Source organism: Leptodactylus fuscus, chromosome 4 (assembly GCF_031893055.1).
Source record: "Leptodactylus fuscus isolate aLepFus1 chromosome 4, aLepFus1.hap2, whole genome shotgun sequence".
Lineage (NCBI taxonomy): Eukaryota > Metazoa > Chordata > Amphibia > Anura > Leptodactylidae > Leptodactylus > Leptodactylus fuscus.
Genome location: NC_134268.1, coordinates 41418178 through 41436517, shown reverse-complemented (window position 1 = coordinate 41436517; position 18340 = coordinate 41418178). Strand labels below are relative to the sequence as shown.

The window sequence follows — 18340 nt, the reverse complement described above, 5'->3', positions numbered from 1 at the left end:
TGAAAGAGGGGTAAGTGAGAAAATAGATTCCCTGTTATCTGGGGCAAAGGAAGAGGCGCATAAGCTATGGATATATGGATAAAGCCCATCACACAGTCTACTACATTGACTTTGGGGCTTCATACAAAGCCTGTAAAAATTTGAAGCCACCTCTTCCCGATTGTGGTCACATAGGTACCCTCAACACTGACCCTCTTCTCAGTGGTATATAAATCCATGGAATAACTATGTTGCCTTAAACAAGTACCATACAGCAGTAGTGATAGATAGATAGATAGATAGATAGATAGATAGATAGATAGATAGATAGATAGATAGATAGATACTATAGGACCCCTTCAATTCTAGTCCTGGATTTTTGTGCAGGTCTATATCAGCAGACATAAATCATATACTATTTCTAGAGGTCAATATACTATTTATAGAGGTAAAAGTATCTTCATGACGTTGCAAATGCCTAGGAAAATAATATTGATTTTGCCTCAGTATTTGAGCACTTGCCTGTGACAATAAGCCTTGGAATGTATAGTCTTTAGCATCGAGCTGATTCCTTCCTTCTTATTGGACAACCACAACATTTCACATGGTCTGAATGACTTTCACACGGGCATTAGAGATCTCGCTGGTAATGCATACATGTTCTATAGTTTATGTAATATTAACTTTTATTAATGTTCAATAAATCTTGCTATAGTTGCTAACACCATGGTTGGTTTGAGGGTAATTGGCTATAAACACCAAATATAGAAATAAGCCTGAAAAATCATCTATTTACTATGTCAATGTTCATATTTTTTAGGAAAAAGCTCAGAAATGGGTGTGTGTGCCTCACGCAATGAAAAGTGCCATAATCACCAGTCCCCGATTAATATTTATACCAAACAAGTCAGATACGACGCTTCCCTAAAGCCTCTGTATATATACTATGATCCAAAATCATCACGAAGACTTGTCAACATGGGTCACTGTTTTAATGTGGAGTTTGAAGATACCAGTGATAGGTCCGGTATGTCACAAACTAATAGTAATGGTGGAATAGTATTACTCCATATCTGTTCTTTTAGGATCGATTTACTTAAAAGTCTTGCAATTGATATGTCATCATCCATAGTAATAATAAGGATTAGAGATGAGCGAACACTGTTCAATTGAATAGGTATTCGATCGAATATCAGGCTGTTTGAGGTACCACAAGGCAAACGCACTAAAAATTCATATCCCCTCTCACCTATCCTGGCGCTTTTTTGCACCAATAACTGCGCAGGGGAGGTGGGACAGCAACCACGACAACGGAGGCATCGAAAAAAAATCGGAAAAAGTAATTGGCTGACTAAATCAGGTGACCTCCATATGAGACTGTGAGCTATATGACTGTGAGACAGGGACAGATCTACAAGCAGGGTTAGCTAGGGATTACATTTATTTAGGTGGGAATGTTACTCACCCAGCTCTTTGGGGCTCTATCTCGTCGGGATCCCTGTCAGCTTGTGATATGCGGGAGCTGGCTTTTTCCCATAAGAATGCATTGACCAGCGTTGATTGGCCGAATGCCATACAGAGTACAGCATTCGGCCAATCAACACTGGTTCTTCCAGAGGAGGTGGAGTCTAAGCTTGGTCCACAGCAGTCTCCATTCTGGTTCGATCTCAGATGTAGCAGCGTTGAGCGCACGCTGTGCTCTGCTACACCCTCAGATGCAGCAGTGCTGAGTGTGTGCTGAACCTTGCTACATCTCAGATGTAGCAGAACTGGCTGTGACTGGAGTATAAGACATGATGTAACAGCAGAATAGTGACTGCAGCTCTAGATGTGACTGGAGTATAAGACATGATGTACAGCAGAATAGTGACTGCAGCTCTAGATGTGACTGGACCATAAGACATAATGTCACATCCAGAGCTGCAGTCACTATTCTGCTGTACATCATGTCTTATACTCCAGTCACATCTAGAGCTGCAGTCACTATTCTGCTGTACATCATGTCTTATACTCCTGTCACCTCCAGAGCTGCACTCACTATTCTGCTGTTACATCATGTCTTATACTCCAGTCACAGCCAGTTCTGCTACATCTGAGATGTAGCAGGGTTCAGCACACACTCAGCTCTGCTGCATCTGAGGGTGTAGCAGAACACAGCGTGCGCTCAACGCTGCTACATCTCAGGTGTAGTAGAGCTGTGCACTCAACACTGCTACATCAGAGATCGGACCAGAATGGAGGCTGCTGTGGACCGATCTTAGACTCTGCCTCCTCACAGATGAGCCTCCGGCAGAACCAGCGTTGATTGGCTGAATGCTGTACTCTGCATTCCTATGGGAAAAAGTCAGCTCCTGCATATCGCAAGCTGACAGGGATCCCGATGTAATACAGTGACTTGGGCATGTTAGATGCCCCCAGACATGCTTCCCCTGCTGTCCCAGTTGCATTCCAGAGGTGTTGGCATCATTTCCTGGGGTGTCATAGTGGACTTGGTGACTCTCCTGAGTCGAATGGTGGGATCCCCTGAAACAAAGCATTTTCCCCCAAAGACTATAATGGGGTTCGATATTCGTTCGAATAGTCGAATATTGAGGGGCTCTTGGAAATGAATATTGAATATCGAACTTTTTACTGTTCGCTCATCTCTAATAAGGATTTGTTCACACATCACAGGTTTTCTGATTTCAGATCCCACTGGTGCTACGTTCACACCTGTATTCAGGTTTCCATTCGTCGGGTTTGCTTGGGAACCCGATGAACAGAAATCTAATAGGCTTAAAAAAAAGCAGGTACCCCTGAACCCCATAGACTATAATGGGCGCCGCCGGGTTTCTGCCTGAAAAAGGCCGAAAAAAATGCTTGCAGGACTTTTTTCTTTCTGCATTTTTATAAGCGTAGCGCAAACGCAGAGCAATTCCGGGTGTGAACCTAGCCTTATAGCCACACCAAAAATCCAAGGCTGACACTGCTCAAGGATCTGAATGAGGATTATATGTGGAATCTGCAAACAGAATTTTGAGAATTCTATTTTTCTGCTACATGGAAAGGTCTGCATAGATTTTTTTTCCCCTTACATGTCAATAAAGCTGTATTCACATGACAGTGAATATTGGCTGCTTTTTAATGTCCTTCAGACAGCTGCATTAAAGAGAACCTTTCAGGTCCTCATCGATGTGCGGAATTATATACTGCTACAATGCCGACAGGGAAATCAACTTTCCTGGTATATGCCCCAGTGCACGATATCACCCTACTGTCATAAAGGTGGGCCATTGCTGAGCAGTAAGGAACGCCCCTTCCCCAACAGTGTTCTTCCGTAGACTGACAAGAGGGGAGGGGGCTATGTCATATGACTGTAGTTTTATGGTATAAAATACCCCTTTCACTGTCACTGGATGTGAATCTGATGAGTATTTTGACGCAGAACTTGAGTCAAAATCCTTGTCAAATTCTGATCATGTGAACAAACCCTAAAAGTTCTGCTGCTCCTTGTCTTATGTCCGTGTTATTGATAGTACCCATGTTAGTACAAGAAAAGACATTTCATCTCCCAGCAAGTTTGACTATTGTCTCTTTGTGTTTTAGTTATAACTAATGGTCCGTTGACTGGTTATTATCGCTTACGCCAATTCCATTTTCACTGGGGGTCTTCTGACAAGGATGGCTCTGAGCATGTAATAGATGGACATGAATATCCAGCTGAGGTAAGATGATGTGGTCTCGAGAGATACTAGAGGTCTCTAATAAAAGCTTGTCCAGCCTATGGATGACTGATCACTTGAATGGGACTGAGCTGTGATCAGGCACTGCTGCCACTTCAGTACCAGGAGTAATTTATGTGCGCATTATCAAGTCACTTGTCCAGTGAAGGGCAAAAATTGTGACAATAACACTATAGAATACATTACCATTTATTCATGTGTCAACTTTCTTTTTATATGTAGAAATGTAGCAGAGTTATACCGAACTTCTGCAACTGGTTAAACAAGACTCAATGAAAAGTCATTGGAAAAACATTTTCAATGACATTTCATTGGTTTTTGTTGTCATCTGTGATAAGATATAACGCTGCAGCAGTTAAACCAGTTTCAGTAGTTTGGTGTAACACAGTTGAAGAGATAAATAATGTATAAAATCTATATTTTTTTGCTTACATAGATGCACATAGTGCACTGGAACGCACAGAGGTATCCATCCTTCGATGAGGCTGTGAAGCATCCAGATGGCTTGGCTGTAATAGGTGTGCTATTGAAGGTACCATTTATATTGCTAGTTAATATCTCATGTCAGATTTATATACATTAATGTATTCACTGACATTGACTGCTTTTTTTAGAACGATATTTGACTCAATTCTATGAAACTGACAGTAAAGGATACAAGGATATATATATATATATATATCTCAAATGGCACTCGCCAAGGCTGCCCGTTATCACCGTCTTTATTCGTTCTCACCCTGGAGGTGTTACTGCAAGTGGTGAGGCAGAATGATAGGATTCGTGTCTTTTGTGCTGGGGATGCATCGCTCCAAGCTGTAGCTTTTGCAGACGATATTTTGTTCTGTATATCTAATCCAAAGTCAGGCCTACCTGAATTGCTAAAAATTATTCACGTGTATGGACAGCTCTCGAATTACAAGATGAATGTCTCTAAGTCTGAGATCTTAAATGTGTCCTTGAACAAAGCAGAGGCTGACAGATTGGCCAGCACCTCCCCCTTTACCTGGAAGGCTGATACTATTAAGTATTTAGGAGTTCACCTTCCAGCCGATCCCAGAAACGTTTATAGACATAACCATCTCCCTCTTTTGTCCAACATCAAGAAGCTGTTAAGGGAATATGATCTTCCCATGATCTCTTGGATAGGCCGCAGGAATCTCTTACAGACGTACATAGTCCCTAAAATATTATATACTCTCCAAATGCTTCCTGTTTATGTCCCACCCGAATTCTTTACCTGTTTACGCAGACTTTTCTCTTCTTATCTATGGAAAGGGAGAAAACCTAGATTGCCTTATTCTTTTTTGACTAGAGATAAGCGAGATGGTGGACTGAGTCTGCCGGATATCCACTTGTACTACAGAGCGATACAATTGTCCAGATGGATGGCCTACACCTATCCGTCAAAATGCCCCTCACTGACGACTCTAGAGAGTATTAACCACGGCCCTCGCATGTCGTATTGGTTATGGTTGTCAGAACGCAGAGATCTCGCGAAGACAGATGTGGATATTCTCTTGAAGGGCCCAGCAGAGACTTGGTGTCTCTATAAAGACAGACTGGGAGGTGGTACCTCCATTTGTATGCCGGCTAGTTTACTCCCAAACCTCACCTCCTCTTGCAGGTTTCAGACGCCTCAGTGGTGGATGAGGCTCCGCAATTGGAAAGTATCAGATCTAATACAAAATGGCTCTCCGCTCTCTCAGGAGGAATTACAAGCCAAGCTATCTGTACCACATCTCACCTTCTTGGACTATGCTCATTTTGTTCATGTTGTAAATACCGCTCGGAAGCAGATCCACCTTTCGAGATCACCCACTAATTTTGAGAAAAACCTGACAAGTAAACTAGATTCCAGTAGAAAGATATCGATGTGCAAGATGTTTTTGTTGCAGCAGGAATGCCCTTCCAAGCCCACTTATTTGAGCTCCTGGGAAATGGAACTTGGAACTGCATTCACAGATCAAGAATCTGAATTTATCTTGACGCATTCCCACGGTTTCTCTAGGTGCGTGAGGTTACAAGAGTCACATTTTAAGGTCGTATCGAGGTGGTACAGAACACCCCAGTGGCTGTTTCACAGACAGCTCTCAGAGTCAGATGTGTGTTGGAGATGTAAGAAGGCCCCAGGGTCGATGCTGCACATATGGTGGGGATGTGAAAGTATACAAAAGTATTGGTGTGACATCTTGGAACAAATCTCTGTTATCACGAACAGCAAACACACCTTCAGTCCGGCGGAAGTCCTCTTAGCCAAACCCTCTCTTGAGTACATTCCCTCTAAGAAAAATTTGACTACACACTTACTGGAAGCTGCTAAATCCCTTATACCGCTACATTGGTTACAAGATTCTCCCCCTACTGTAAAAGCCTGGAAGGAAAAAGTATATCAAATAGCTAGGTTCGAGGAGCTAATCAGTTGGAAGGAGAGAACTCACGATAAATACTTGTGGACCTGGTCCCCTTGGTGGTCTTCCTCTTCCTGATTCATGTCAATGGTTGCCCTATAACTCCCCCCCCCCTCCTTATTCCCCCCCCCACCCCCCCTGTTACCCCCTCCATCTACTGATTCTACACCCAATTTTTTGAGATCAGTTGATATAAGCTTGGCTCACAAACATCTCATACTTTCCCATGTTTTCCATCGTTGGTTGGGTTAGTTACGGGTTTCTTTATGTTTATTTTCTTTTATTTCTTTTCAAATTATTTACGGACTTACCTCTTTAGGTATTGCACTATGTCTACATTGTACAATTCTTTTTGTTCTTGTATTAGAGTATATATGTGGTGAACATTTCTTCTTTGTAAAATGTTGTAAAAAATCTTACTAAAATGAGAATTAAAAAAAAAAAAAAAAATCATCTGAAAACAAAGATTGTTCAACATAGTTGTTCAGGGGAAGGATACAAAACGTTGTCTCAGAGATTTAACCTGTCAGTTTCCACTGTGAGGAACATAGTAAGGAAATGGAAGACCACAGGGACAGTTCTTGTTAAGCCCAGAAGTGGCAGGCCAAAAAAAATATCAGAAAGGCAGAGAAGAAGAATGGTGAGAACAGTCAAGGACAATCCACAGACCACCTCCAAAGAGCTGCAGCATCATCTTGCTGCAGATGGTGTCACTGTGCATCGGTCAACTATACAGCGCACTTTGCACAAATAGAAGCTGTATGGGAGAGTGATGAGAAAGAAGCCGTTTCTGCACGTACGCCACAAATAGAGTTGCCTGAGGTATGAAAAAGCACATTTGGACAAGGCAGCTTAATTTTGGAAACAAAAATTGAGTTGTTTGGTTATAAAAAAAGGCGTTATGCATGGCGTCCAAAAAGAAACAGCATTCCAAGAAAAACACATGCTACCCACTGTAAAATTTGGTGGAGGTTCCATCATGCTTTGGGGCTGTGTGGCCAATGCCGGCATCGGGAATCTTGTTAAAGTTGAGGGTCACATGGATTCCACTCAGTATCAGCAGATTCTTGAGAATAATGTTCAAGAATCAGTGACGAAGTTGAAGTTACGCCGGGGATGGATATTTCAGCAAGACAATGATCCAAAACACCGCTCCAAATCCTCAGGCATTCATGCAGAGGAACAATTACAATGTTCTGGAATGGCCATCCCAGTCCCCAGACCTGAATATCATTGAACATCTGTGGGATGATTTGAAGCGGGCTGTCCATGCTCGGCGACCATCTAACTTAACTGAACTTGAATTGTTTGTCCAAAATACCTTTATCCAGGATCCAGGAACTGATTAAAAGCTACAGGAAGCGACTAGAGGCTGTTATCTTTGCAAAAGGAGGATCTACTAAATATTAATGTCACTTTTCTGTTGAGGTGCCCATACTTTTGCACCGGTCAAATTTTGGTTTAATGCATATTGCACACTTTCTGTTAGTACAATAAACCTCATTTCAATCCTGAAATATTACTGTGTCCATCAGTTATTAGATATATCAAACTGAAATGGCTGTTGCAAATAACAAAATATTTAGAACTAAAAATGATTAAGATTAATAGGGGTGCCCAAACTTTTTCATAGGACTGTATATAGGTTCCTAGGAGCCCTGACAGTGTTCTACACTATGTTTTATAGATAGGTTCCTAGGAGCCCTGACAGTGTACTACACTATGTTTTATAGATAGGTTCCTAGGATCCCTGACAGTGTTCTACACTATGTGTTATAGATAGGTTCCTAGGAGCCCTGACAGTGTTCTACACTATGTTTTATATATAGGTTCCTAGGAGCCCTGACAGTATTCTACACTATGTTTTATAGATAGGTTCCTAGGAGCCCTGACAGTGTTCTACACTATGTTTTATGTATAGGTTCCTAGGAGCCCTGACAGTGTTCTACACTATGTTTTATAGATAGGTTCCTAGGAGTCCTGATAGTGTTATACACTATGTATTATTGTTAGGGAATGGCAGACGATAATTCCCCAGAAGCTGCTGGTGAACCCTGGAGGGAGGGGCACAAGGGACAGTGAGCCCTAAACTGAAGCCCCCCGCTTTCCCTTCCTATTGCCAGACCCTATTCTAGGTAATAGGCGACAACCACGAAGACAATCCCTCCCTGAATACGTGAAACAAAATGCAGACAAGACAAACAACAACAAAGGGAGGTCAGCTAGCCAGGGTTCGGTAACAGGAGAGCGATGCAGTGCCAAAACGGAGTCCAAAAGAATAATCAGTAGGGAAGCCAGAGGTCAAGGATTAGAGTACAAGTAATATAACAGCAAGAAAAACCAGAAAGCTAGGGCAATAACCGGCACCAGTGTGACTGTGAGCCAAGACTAAATAAGGGAGGAAGAACCCACCCTGAAGCTGACAGGAAGGAAAGCTGTCAATCACAGGCAAGACAAAATCAAACACTAAATGAACAGAGGCAACCTTGGCAGAAGACGGGTGTGGTGCAAATCCAATTAAGGACTAGAGCCGTGTTCACACAGTGCAACTAAAAACTTTAAGCAGATTATCAAACTGCACACGCCTCCTGCACCGCAGCATGCGAGCAGAGGGTGACACAGAGGCCCGAACAGGCAGAGATGTTACAATTATAGATAAGTTCCTAGGAGCCCTGACAGTGTTCTACACTATATTTTATAGATAGGTTCCTAGGAGCCCTGACTGTGTTCTACACTATGTTTTATAGATAGGTTCCTAGGAGCCCTGACAGTGTTCTGCACTATGTTTTATAGATAGGTTCCTAGGAGCCCTGACAGTGTTATACACTATGTTTTATAGATAGGTTCCTAGGAGCCCTGACATTGTTCTACACTATGTTTTATAGATAGGTTCCTAGGAGCCCTGACAATGTTCTACACTATGTTTTATAGATAGGTTCCTAGGAGCCCTGACAATGTTCTACACTATGTTTTATAGATAGGTTCCTAGGAGCCCTGACAGTGTTATACACTATGTTTTATAGATAGGTTCCTAGGAGCCCTGACAGTGTTCTGCACTATGTTTTATAGATAGGTTCCTAGGAGCCCTATCATTGTTCTACACTATGTTTTATAGATAGGTTCCTAGGAGCCCTTTGAGTATCTACATTATGTTTTAAGCCAATTTAAGGACCCAAACTTGTACAATTCGAAATTAATCTCGGTCACAAACCACCCAAACCCCCTTTCTGTGATCAGCTGGTGGCAGCATCACCATATTCCTGAACTCTGCCGCTAACCTACTCAACTCAGGGCCATCTCTGCTTTTGGGTGGGTGGCCATATTGCAAAATCTTGCTGCTAACCTTAGCCATATAATTTTTTTAAAACTATTTCCTACTGTTTTATTTCTGAAGCAGTAACATAGACCTGCATATGCATTACCATAGTAACAGAAATAAAAAAATAAACCCAGTGTAGTCTGATCGTGCAGTCATACACCTTTCGTCCTAAGATAACTTGGCCATAAACATAGATATACAGATATAGAAGTGTTAATTTAAACTTCTGCAATTGGTTAAACTGGTGCAGCCTGACAGCTTATCGCAGAAGAAAACAAAAAAAGGTATAAAAAGTTAAACTGCAACAGTTTAATCAATCTCAGAATTTCAAGTTAAGGCCGGCTGCAGACGACCATGCTGCAATCGGCCTGCCATGTGGGCTGCACACAAGGGACACGGGGATGTCCCCGTGAGCCGCCGTGCTTCTGCAGCTCCTTTCATTAAATGAATAGGAGCCACAGAAACACGACCTGTCGGCCCACACAAACGTCCGTTAGAATCACGATTGTGTGTATGGGCCCATAGAAAAGAAAGGGTCAGATAGCATGCTGACCCACACCACGGTCGTATGGAAGGGCTCTAACTCTTCTTCATCTGTATATTAACAGAATACGAGAACCATCTAATGTGTAGGTCAACGACCATTTGCTTATTGTGAGCTACATTCAATTTTGACTGGTGGTTGAGAGCCATGTTCAGTAAAAATAAAAAGTAAATTTGGAGAAATAAATTGTGAATTTGCAAACATTTATTTTAATATTTTATTGTGGTATTATATTATAACCTCAGTGTTGGCACTTCTAAAAGGCTTGGATACATATTCAATATTGCCGGTATTTATGTCATATTATAACAAGTTCTTACGGCCATAACTGAGGACTTCCCACTTGTGGCTCCTGAACTACTGGATAGGGGCCAGTGATCTAATGTGTGGCAGCTTCCCAACTCTGTCCCGATGACACGTTTACTGAGACAGATATTATGCTGTTGGATTTCATTTGCCCCATCCTTTTAGGTATGATAGCTGTTGACTTGACCAGTGGACACCTTTCTCATGTATAATAATAACCATCCATACATTTGGCATATTAGCAGGAAATAGGGGACAGATAAAGGGGGACATAACTGCATGATCAGACTACACTGGGTTTGCTTGTTGTCTGTTACCCTGGATGTGCATAAGTTTGCATCCGTGCGCACAGTAGGACATGGCAGGAAAGTTTTAATGAACACTGTTTGCAAAGTTCCTTTAACTTTCCTATTATATTTCCCATAGGGGATCTCCAACCTGCTTCCTTATTTCCAGGCATGACTTGGAGCTTGGGAAAGCTGGATAACATTTCCTAATGGAAACTGCAATACCAGCAATATTAGCTTTTATCCAATTTATCAGAAATCAATATAAAGGAAAATTTGACACAGTATTACAATTCAAGGTATTATATTATGTAAAATTCTCTTTAATGTATTAAACTGGTAATAAACCTAGACACATTAACTAGAAGTTACTGTATAATGTAGATAAGAGGATTGCTACAACATTTACTGCAGAAGTCGAAATACACATACTGAATAGTCTGTAGTCTGATAACACTAGGCCGGGGTCATTCACCATCGTGTTTTCTATGCAAAGTATACAGGTGAAAGCTGTTTTCTTAACAAATCTCACAGATGTCATACACTGTCATATAATAGCGTGAAAAATATTAACTTTTTTCTTACCTTAGCCCATACTGTGATGTCCACTTGATGTAAACAAACCATGCATAGGCTTCCAAGATGGTGGCGGCTATCTACGTGTAATATAGTGTCTTCAAAATGGCGCATCCATCTACTGTACTACACCGGCACTGAGCATTTTCAGTGCAGGATCAGTAGAGAAGTCAACTGTCTCCATCTTGGAAGCCCTTGGATGCCAACGTTTGCTTACATCAGCATCCATAGACGTGTGTCCCTTGAAACTTACAGTTTTTAATGATTTTACTATACCGATAAACATACCATATAGTTTACACCAAGTAGTATGTCTGTTCTGTTTGTTCACCTCATTCTGTTAGTGTAACCACATATGGCCAAGATCCCTGAGGTTGTGACCACACTGACCATATGTGAGGTATTTGCCATCACTTCATAAGATGACTATAGCCCTTTAATGACCTCAGGTACACCGAAACGCATAACTCATAATCTGCATTGTATAACTGCAAGATCATAGGTTAGGTTGTCTTATCACAATAATAACTTATCTAAAAGCAATAAATAAAATAAATTCCTTGCTTGTTTATTTTTTATAGATTGGAGAGCCAAATCCAATCATTCAGAATATAATAAATAACCTGGACCGGGTAAAAACAAAGGTATGTGCCAAGTATCTGTTTGCATGTATTATTCAATTTCACGTGGTTAGAGGGGTTATCATAAGGTATATGCAGTCAGTGAGCAAAAGATCACCATAAGACTGGGAGATATTAGACGTATAAAAGCCCTCGCCGGGGTCTGATCTGAAATAGTTTGTGTTTTTTCAACTTTTTTATTGACATGTATTTCTGAAGTCTCACAAAGCATTTAGATGGTCCTCAACAATTTAGTCTCCACCACTCAATTTTATCTCATCCTTTAAGGTCTCCCCTACAGCAACACATGGGATTTTATATTGTTTTATGTGAATATCTCAACTTTCTGCCTGTGGCTTGTAGGCGGACCATGTCCCAACCAAGTATGTGTGCGCTGCCCAAAAGTGTGATCTTCTGCACCTCCTTGTAATGGCCCTGGAAGATATCAAAGTTATTATTATTATTATTATTATTATTATTATTATTAGCGATGAGTGAGTAGTATTCGATCGAGTAGGTATTCGATAGAATGCTACGGTATTTGAAATACTTGTATTCGTTCAAATACTACTCCTATTCGCAGTAAGGGTGCATGCACACTACGGAACGCCAGCGTGTATCACAGCCGTACACGCCGGCGTTACAGCAGGGCTGCTGGACACTTCCCATTCATTTCTATGGGAGCCGGCATGCGAGCGCTCCCCATAGAAATGAATGGGCTGCTTTTTCCATTCATTTCTATGGGGAGCGCTCGCATTCTGGCTCCCATAGAAATGAATGGGAAATGTCCAGCAGCCCTGCTGTAACGCCGGCGTGTACGGCTCTGATACATGCTGGCGTTACGTAGTGTGAATGCACCCTAAAGATTCGATTCACAACCAGCATTGATTGGCCGAATGCTATACAGTGTACAGCATTCGGTCAATCAACACTGGTTCTGCTGGAGGCTCGTCTGTGACGAGGCAGTGTCTAAGATCGGATCACAATGGAGACTGCTGTGGCCCGATCTTAGACTCCGCCTCCTCACAGACGAGCCTCCGGCAGAACCAGCGTTGATTGGCCGAATGCTGTACACTGTATAGCATTCGGCCAATCAACGCTGGTCAATGCATTCCTATGAGAAAAACTCAGCTCTCAAATAACCAAGAGCTGCCAGCTTTCCCAACTAGCAAAGAAGAGCCTGCTGCAGAACCAGCGTTGATTGGCCGAATGCTATATACTGTATAGCATTCAGCCAATCAATGCTGGTTCTGCAGGACGAGTAAGTTCACATTAGCGCTTGCCTCCCATCCAGAAGGAGTCTGCAGGAGGACCCCCCCCCCCAACGGAATATCAGCGCAACTGCAAGCGCTGTACAGTTAAAGCGCACAGACCTGTTATAGTCTATGGGGTCCCTGCACTTTAACTGCACAGCGTTCCTCCTAAACACTCTCCTCCTGCTACTCTTGGACTTGGTGACTCTCCTTAGTCGAATAGTGGTTTCCTCTGAAACGAGCATTTTTTCCCATAGATGTAATTGGATTCGATATTCGATCGAGTAGTTGAATATTGAGGCTCTACTGGAAACGAATATCGAATCTCGAATATTTCACTACTCGCTCATCTCTTATTATTATTATTATTATTATTATTATTTTAGTTCAAATTTTCACAATTTGTAATTATTATAACAAAAACATTTCTTTTATTATAGAATAATGATCTCATAAAACTATCTTTCTGCAGAATATTTGCCATATATGCTTTTTGCTTATCCAAAAGGCTGCACATATATACTGTTTGTGGTTAAATATGTACCCCATTGACTTGGTCTAAAAAAAACACAGCAGCAACAAACATGACAAACGTATGTCAATATAACACTATGGCCATTGACTATTTCTGCCCAATATAAATCTATGGGTACTTTACAGTATAGTTCTATATGATGTCATTTATATTTAATCTTTATTAGAGATGAGCGAACAGTGTTCTATCGAACACATGTTCGATCGGATATCAGGGTGTTCGCCATGTTCGAATCGAATCGAACACCGCGTGGTAAAGTGCGCCAAAATTCGATTCCCCTCCCACCTTCCCTGGCGCCTTTTTTGCACCAATAACAGCGCAGGGGAGGTGGGACAGGAACTACAACACCGGGGGCATTGAAAAAAATTGGAAAAAGTCATTGGCTGCCGAAATCAGGTGACCTCCATTTTAGACGAATAGTGGATTTCAAATCCGGGTCATATGAGAATGTGAACTTTGTGACTATGAGACAGGGATAGCTGTACAGGCAGGGATAGCTAGGGATAACATTTATTTAGGGGGGAATGTTATTAAAAATAACTTTTTGGGGCTCTATCAGGTGTGTAATTGTGATTTTTGTGAGATAAACTTTTTCCCATAGGGATGCATTGGCCAGCGCTGATTGGCCGAATTCCGTACTCTGGCCAATCAGTGCTGGCCAATGCACTCTATTAGCTTGATGAAGCAGAGTGTGCACAAGGGTTCAAGCGCACCCTCGGCTCTGATGTAGCAGAGCCGAGGCTGCACAAGGGTTCAAGCGCACCCTCGGCTCTGATGTAGGAGAGCCGAGGGTGCACTTGAACCCTTGTGCACCCTCGGCTCTGCTACATCAGAGCCGAGGGTGCGCTTGAACCCTTGTGCACACTCTGCTTCATCAAGCTAATAGAATGCATTGGCCAGCGCTGATTGGCCAATGCATTCTATTAGCCCGATGAAGTAGAGCTGAATGTGTGTGCTAAGCACACACATTCAGCTCTACTTCATCGGGCTAATAGAATGCATTGGCCAGCGCTGATTGGCCAGAGTACGGAATTCGGCCAATCAGCGCTGGCTCTGCTGGAGGAGGCGGAGTCTAAGATCGCTCCACACCAGTCTCCATTCAGGTCCGACCTTAGACTCCGCCTCCTCCAGCAGAGCCAGCGCTGATTGGCCGAATTCCGTACTCTGGCCAATCAGCACTGGCTAATGCATTGTATTGGCGTGATGAAGCAGTGCTGAATGTGTGTGCTTAGCACACACATTCAGCTCTACTTCATCGGGCTAATAGAATGCATTGGCCAATCAGCGCTGGCCAATGCATTCTATTAGCGTGAACTGAGTTTGCACAGGGGTTCTAGTGCACCCTCGGCTCTGCTACATCAGATTGCTACATCTGATGTAGCAGTGCCGAGTGTGCATCAGATGTGTAGTTGAGCAAAACTGACTCAGCACTGCTAAGTCTCTGCATTCGCATAGGAATGCATTGGCCAGCCTTCGGCCAATCAGCGCTGGCTCTGCCGGAGGAGGCGGAATCTAAGGTCGGACCTGAATGGAGACTGGTGTGGAGCGATCTTAGACTCCGCCTCCTCCAGCAGAGCCAGCGCTGATTGGTCGAGTTCCGTACTCTGGCCAATCAGCACTGGCCAATGCATTTCTATGGGGAAAAGTTAGCCTGCGAAAATCGCAAACTGACAGGGATTTCCATGAAATAAAGTGACTTTTATGCCCCCAGACATGCTTCCCCTGCTGTCCCAGTGTCATTCCAGGGTGTTGGTATCATTTCCTGGGGTGTCATAGTGGACTTGGTGACCCTCCAGACACGAATTTGGGTTTCCCCCTTAACGAGTTTATGTTCCCCATAGACTATAATGGGGTTCGAAACCCATTCGAACACTCGAACAGTGAGCGGCTGTTCGAATCGAATTTCGAACCTCAAACATTTTAGTGTTCGCTCATCTCTAATCTTTATATAATGTAAAACAAATTGGATACTGCACAGTATTAGCAAACACTAAACCTATGTCTACTACACAGTCCAGTGACATTAATGTGACCACCTGTCAAAATCCAGAATAACGACCTTTGGCAGAGCGGACCGCTGTGAGACGTGCAGGAAGAGAGGGGATGTTGTGATGATGGTCACTGAGATGTTGAGCCATGTCAACTCCAGTGCCGTGGCCAGCTGCGCTAGGTTACGTGCTTGAGTATCCATGGCGCGAACAACCCTATCGAGGTGGTCCCACAGATTCTCGATTGGGTTCAAGTCTGGGGAATTTTCTGGCCAAGGGAGTATGGTAAACTCATCCTGGTGCTCCTCGAACCACGCACGTACACTGCGAGCTTTATGACACGTTGCATTGTCCTGCTGGTAGATGCCATCATCCTGGGGAAAAACAATTCACATGTAGGGGTAAACATGGTCCGCAAGGATAGATGCATACTTGTGTAGATCCATCGTACCTTCCACAAGGATGAGTGCACCCAGATGGCTGATGACACGTGCCTTCTGCGATTGGTTATTTAACATTGACGTCAAAAGTAGGCGGTGCTCACATTAATATGACTGGACTGTGTATTACAATCTCTTCTTTTATTACTAGACATAACAGAGCTGTAGAATTGGAGTTATGGAGTTGGAGTTTGGGCCTATTTTGGTTGGAGTTGGATTTCATCTCCATCTGTGAAATAAAATGAATAATTATTTTTATATATATTATAAGTATATTTTTTGGTATTGTGTAATTAAGTTGATGTATAGTTTGGTTACATATTTATTTTCATAGGAATCACAATTTATTTATTCTTTTAAATAAAGTAGAGTATTTCTACAGCTTGTGAATGAACATGGTTGTCGGCCATTTCTGAAGGAGTCAGAGTCAGAATCAGGTAGAGGGGTCTGAGTCAGTGGTTTGGCCTACTAACTACACGGCCATGATCTATAGTATTACATACATACTGTATTTGATGTAGAGTATTTCTATTTTAATAATCATTGTATATATTTTGTAGAATAAAGAATGTCCGTTCACACAATGCGATCTTTCAAGTTTGCTGCCCGAAGACCGAAACTATTGGACGTATGAAGGTTCGCTAACAACACCCCCTTACCTAGAATGTGTGACATGGATTGTATTCCAGGAGGCCATACCTATTAGCTCAGAGCAGGTGTGTAATATAGACTCCTTGTTACTTTGTTACTCCCATGTAACACTGAGACCCTCTTTATATGGCTCCCAGACTGCAAATGCTATTGTTAGGCCTGGTTCACATCTGCGGAGTGCGCTTGGGGACTCCCCAAATGGAATACCGAATCCATTAAAAAGCAGTGAGCAATGAAAGCACACGGATCCCATAGACCATAATAGGGTCTGTGTGTTTTCCATGTGGTGTCCGCACGAGTCATGCGAGAGAAAAATACTTTACACACTACTTTTCTCTCCACATGACTCCTGGGAATCCTGCACGGAAAACACACGGACCCCATTATAATCTAAGGGGTTCTCGCGCATTCATTGCTCACTGCTTTTTAATGCTTTCGGTATAACGTTCAGGGGGTCCCCAAAAGGATACCCCAAACCTAATACTGAACACAGATGTGAACCAGGCCTTAGTAGGGAAAAGTAGTGCCTGGAATGGAGATATGTATTGCTGCAGCCATCATATATAGATATAATAGTCTGCAGATGGCCATTGAGGTCTGTAGGAGAGTTTTCTAGGCTTGCTATGTGACCTGTATCATTGTGTGGTGAAGGGGAGCAGATTATGAGAGGTGAAAGAGATGTTATCTTTATATAGAGGGTACCAACCATTGTAATCCTGCTGTGCTGTTAATAAGGCGACTGCTGCAAAGAAGCGCCTAGTGGCCAGAAGGAAAACTGCAGAAGTTTAGGAATTTTATTTCAAGGGAACCTGTCAAGGTTTGTTTTTCTAATGCAAATACGGACAGTTTACAATAGGGCTATTTGTGTCACCAATCACCCTGTTAATTTCCCTTTAAATATAGAATTTGACGAGAAAAAAATATAGAAAAATAATCACCAAAAATTCATAAAATTATATATTTAACATGACTTAAATGAAAATATTGCAGCTCCATTCTGTCTTATTGTTTGATTCTAGACCATAACATATAATATTTTTCTGTTCAACTTTTTCTCCAGCTTCAGCATTTTCGCGGTTTACTTGGCACTTCAGAGAATGAAGAACCAAACTACATATTAGAAAATCACAGAGCGGTTCAGCCTCTCGAATCCAGAGTTATCAGATCTTCATGCAAAAATAAGTCACACAAACCTTAAATCTACATTTCGGACATTATTTATCTATGAACATGGTCATACAAAGCTCATTTCATTGGACAATGATCAGTATAGGCTGTATCATGACAGACTATAATGGACATCGCTAATAAAACAACCAGGATACTCCAATAACAAGGACACTCAATAACAAAGATACTCCAATAACAAGGACACTCAATAACAAGGATACTCCAATAACAAGGATACTCCAATAACAAGGATTATCAAACATGGAAAGTGATCTTCACAAGCCATCGCCGAATATATTTATACTATGTATATTAATATGACACGTATCCCTGAATGTAATTCTAATAAAGTCCAGGTTCGCCCTGTATATGTAAAGTGTACAGTATAAATAGACTACTATGCATTGATCTGCTGAATAAACTCATACACATTAGATGTTCATTGTTAAGATGATGATCGATAACTATTGATCTAGTCCAGAATAGCTGGGAAGAGTGGCTGATAGATAAGAGACTCCGTACTATGCACAGTAAGGGAGAAT

The 18340-nt window shown here is 42.1% G+C and overlaps 1 protein-coding gene across 1 annotated transcript; it reads left to right on the top strand.

Moving 5' to 3' along the window:
* The first annotated feature begins 807 nt into the window (after window positions 1-807).
* LOC142201278 (carbonic anhydrase 13-like) lies at window positions 808-18143 on the top strand. Its single transcript, XM_075272111.1, has 6 exons — window positions 808-1006; window positions 3565-3683; window positions 4138-4233; window positions 11723-11785; window positions 16538-16693; window positions 17689-18143. Exons 1-6 carry the CDS (start codon window positions 814-816, stop codon window positions 17824-17826), a joined length of 765 nt encoding a protein of 254 aa, XP_075128212.1. The 5' UTR covers window positions 808-813; the 3' UTR covers window positions 17827-18143.
* The last annotated feature ends 197 nt before the right edge of the window (window positions 18144-18340 follow it).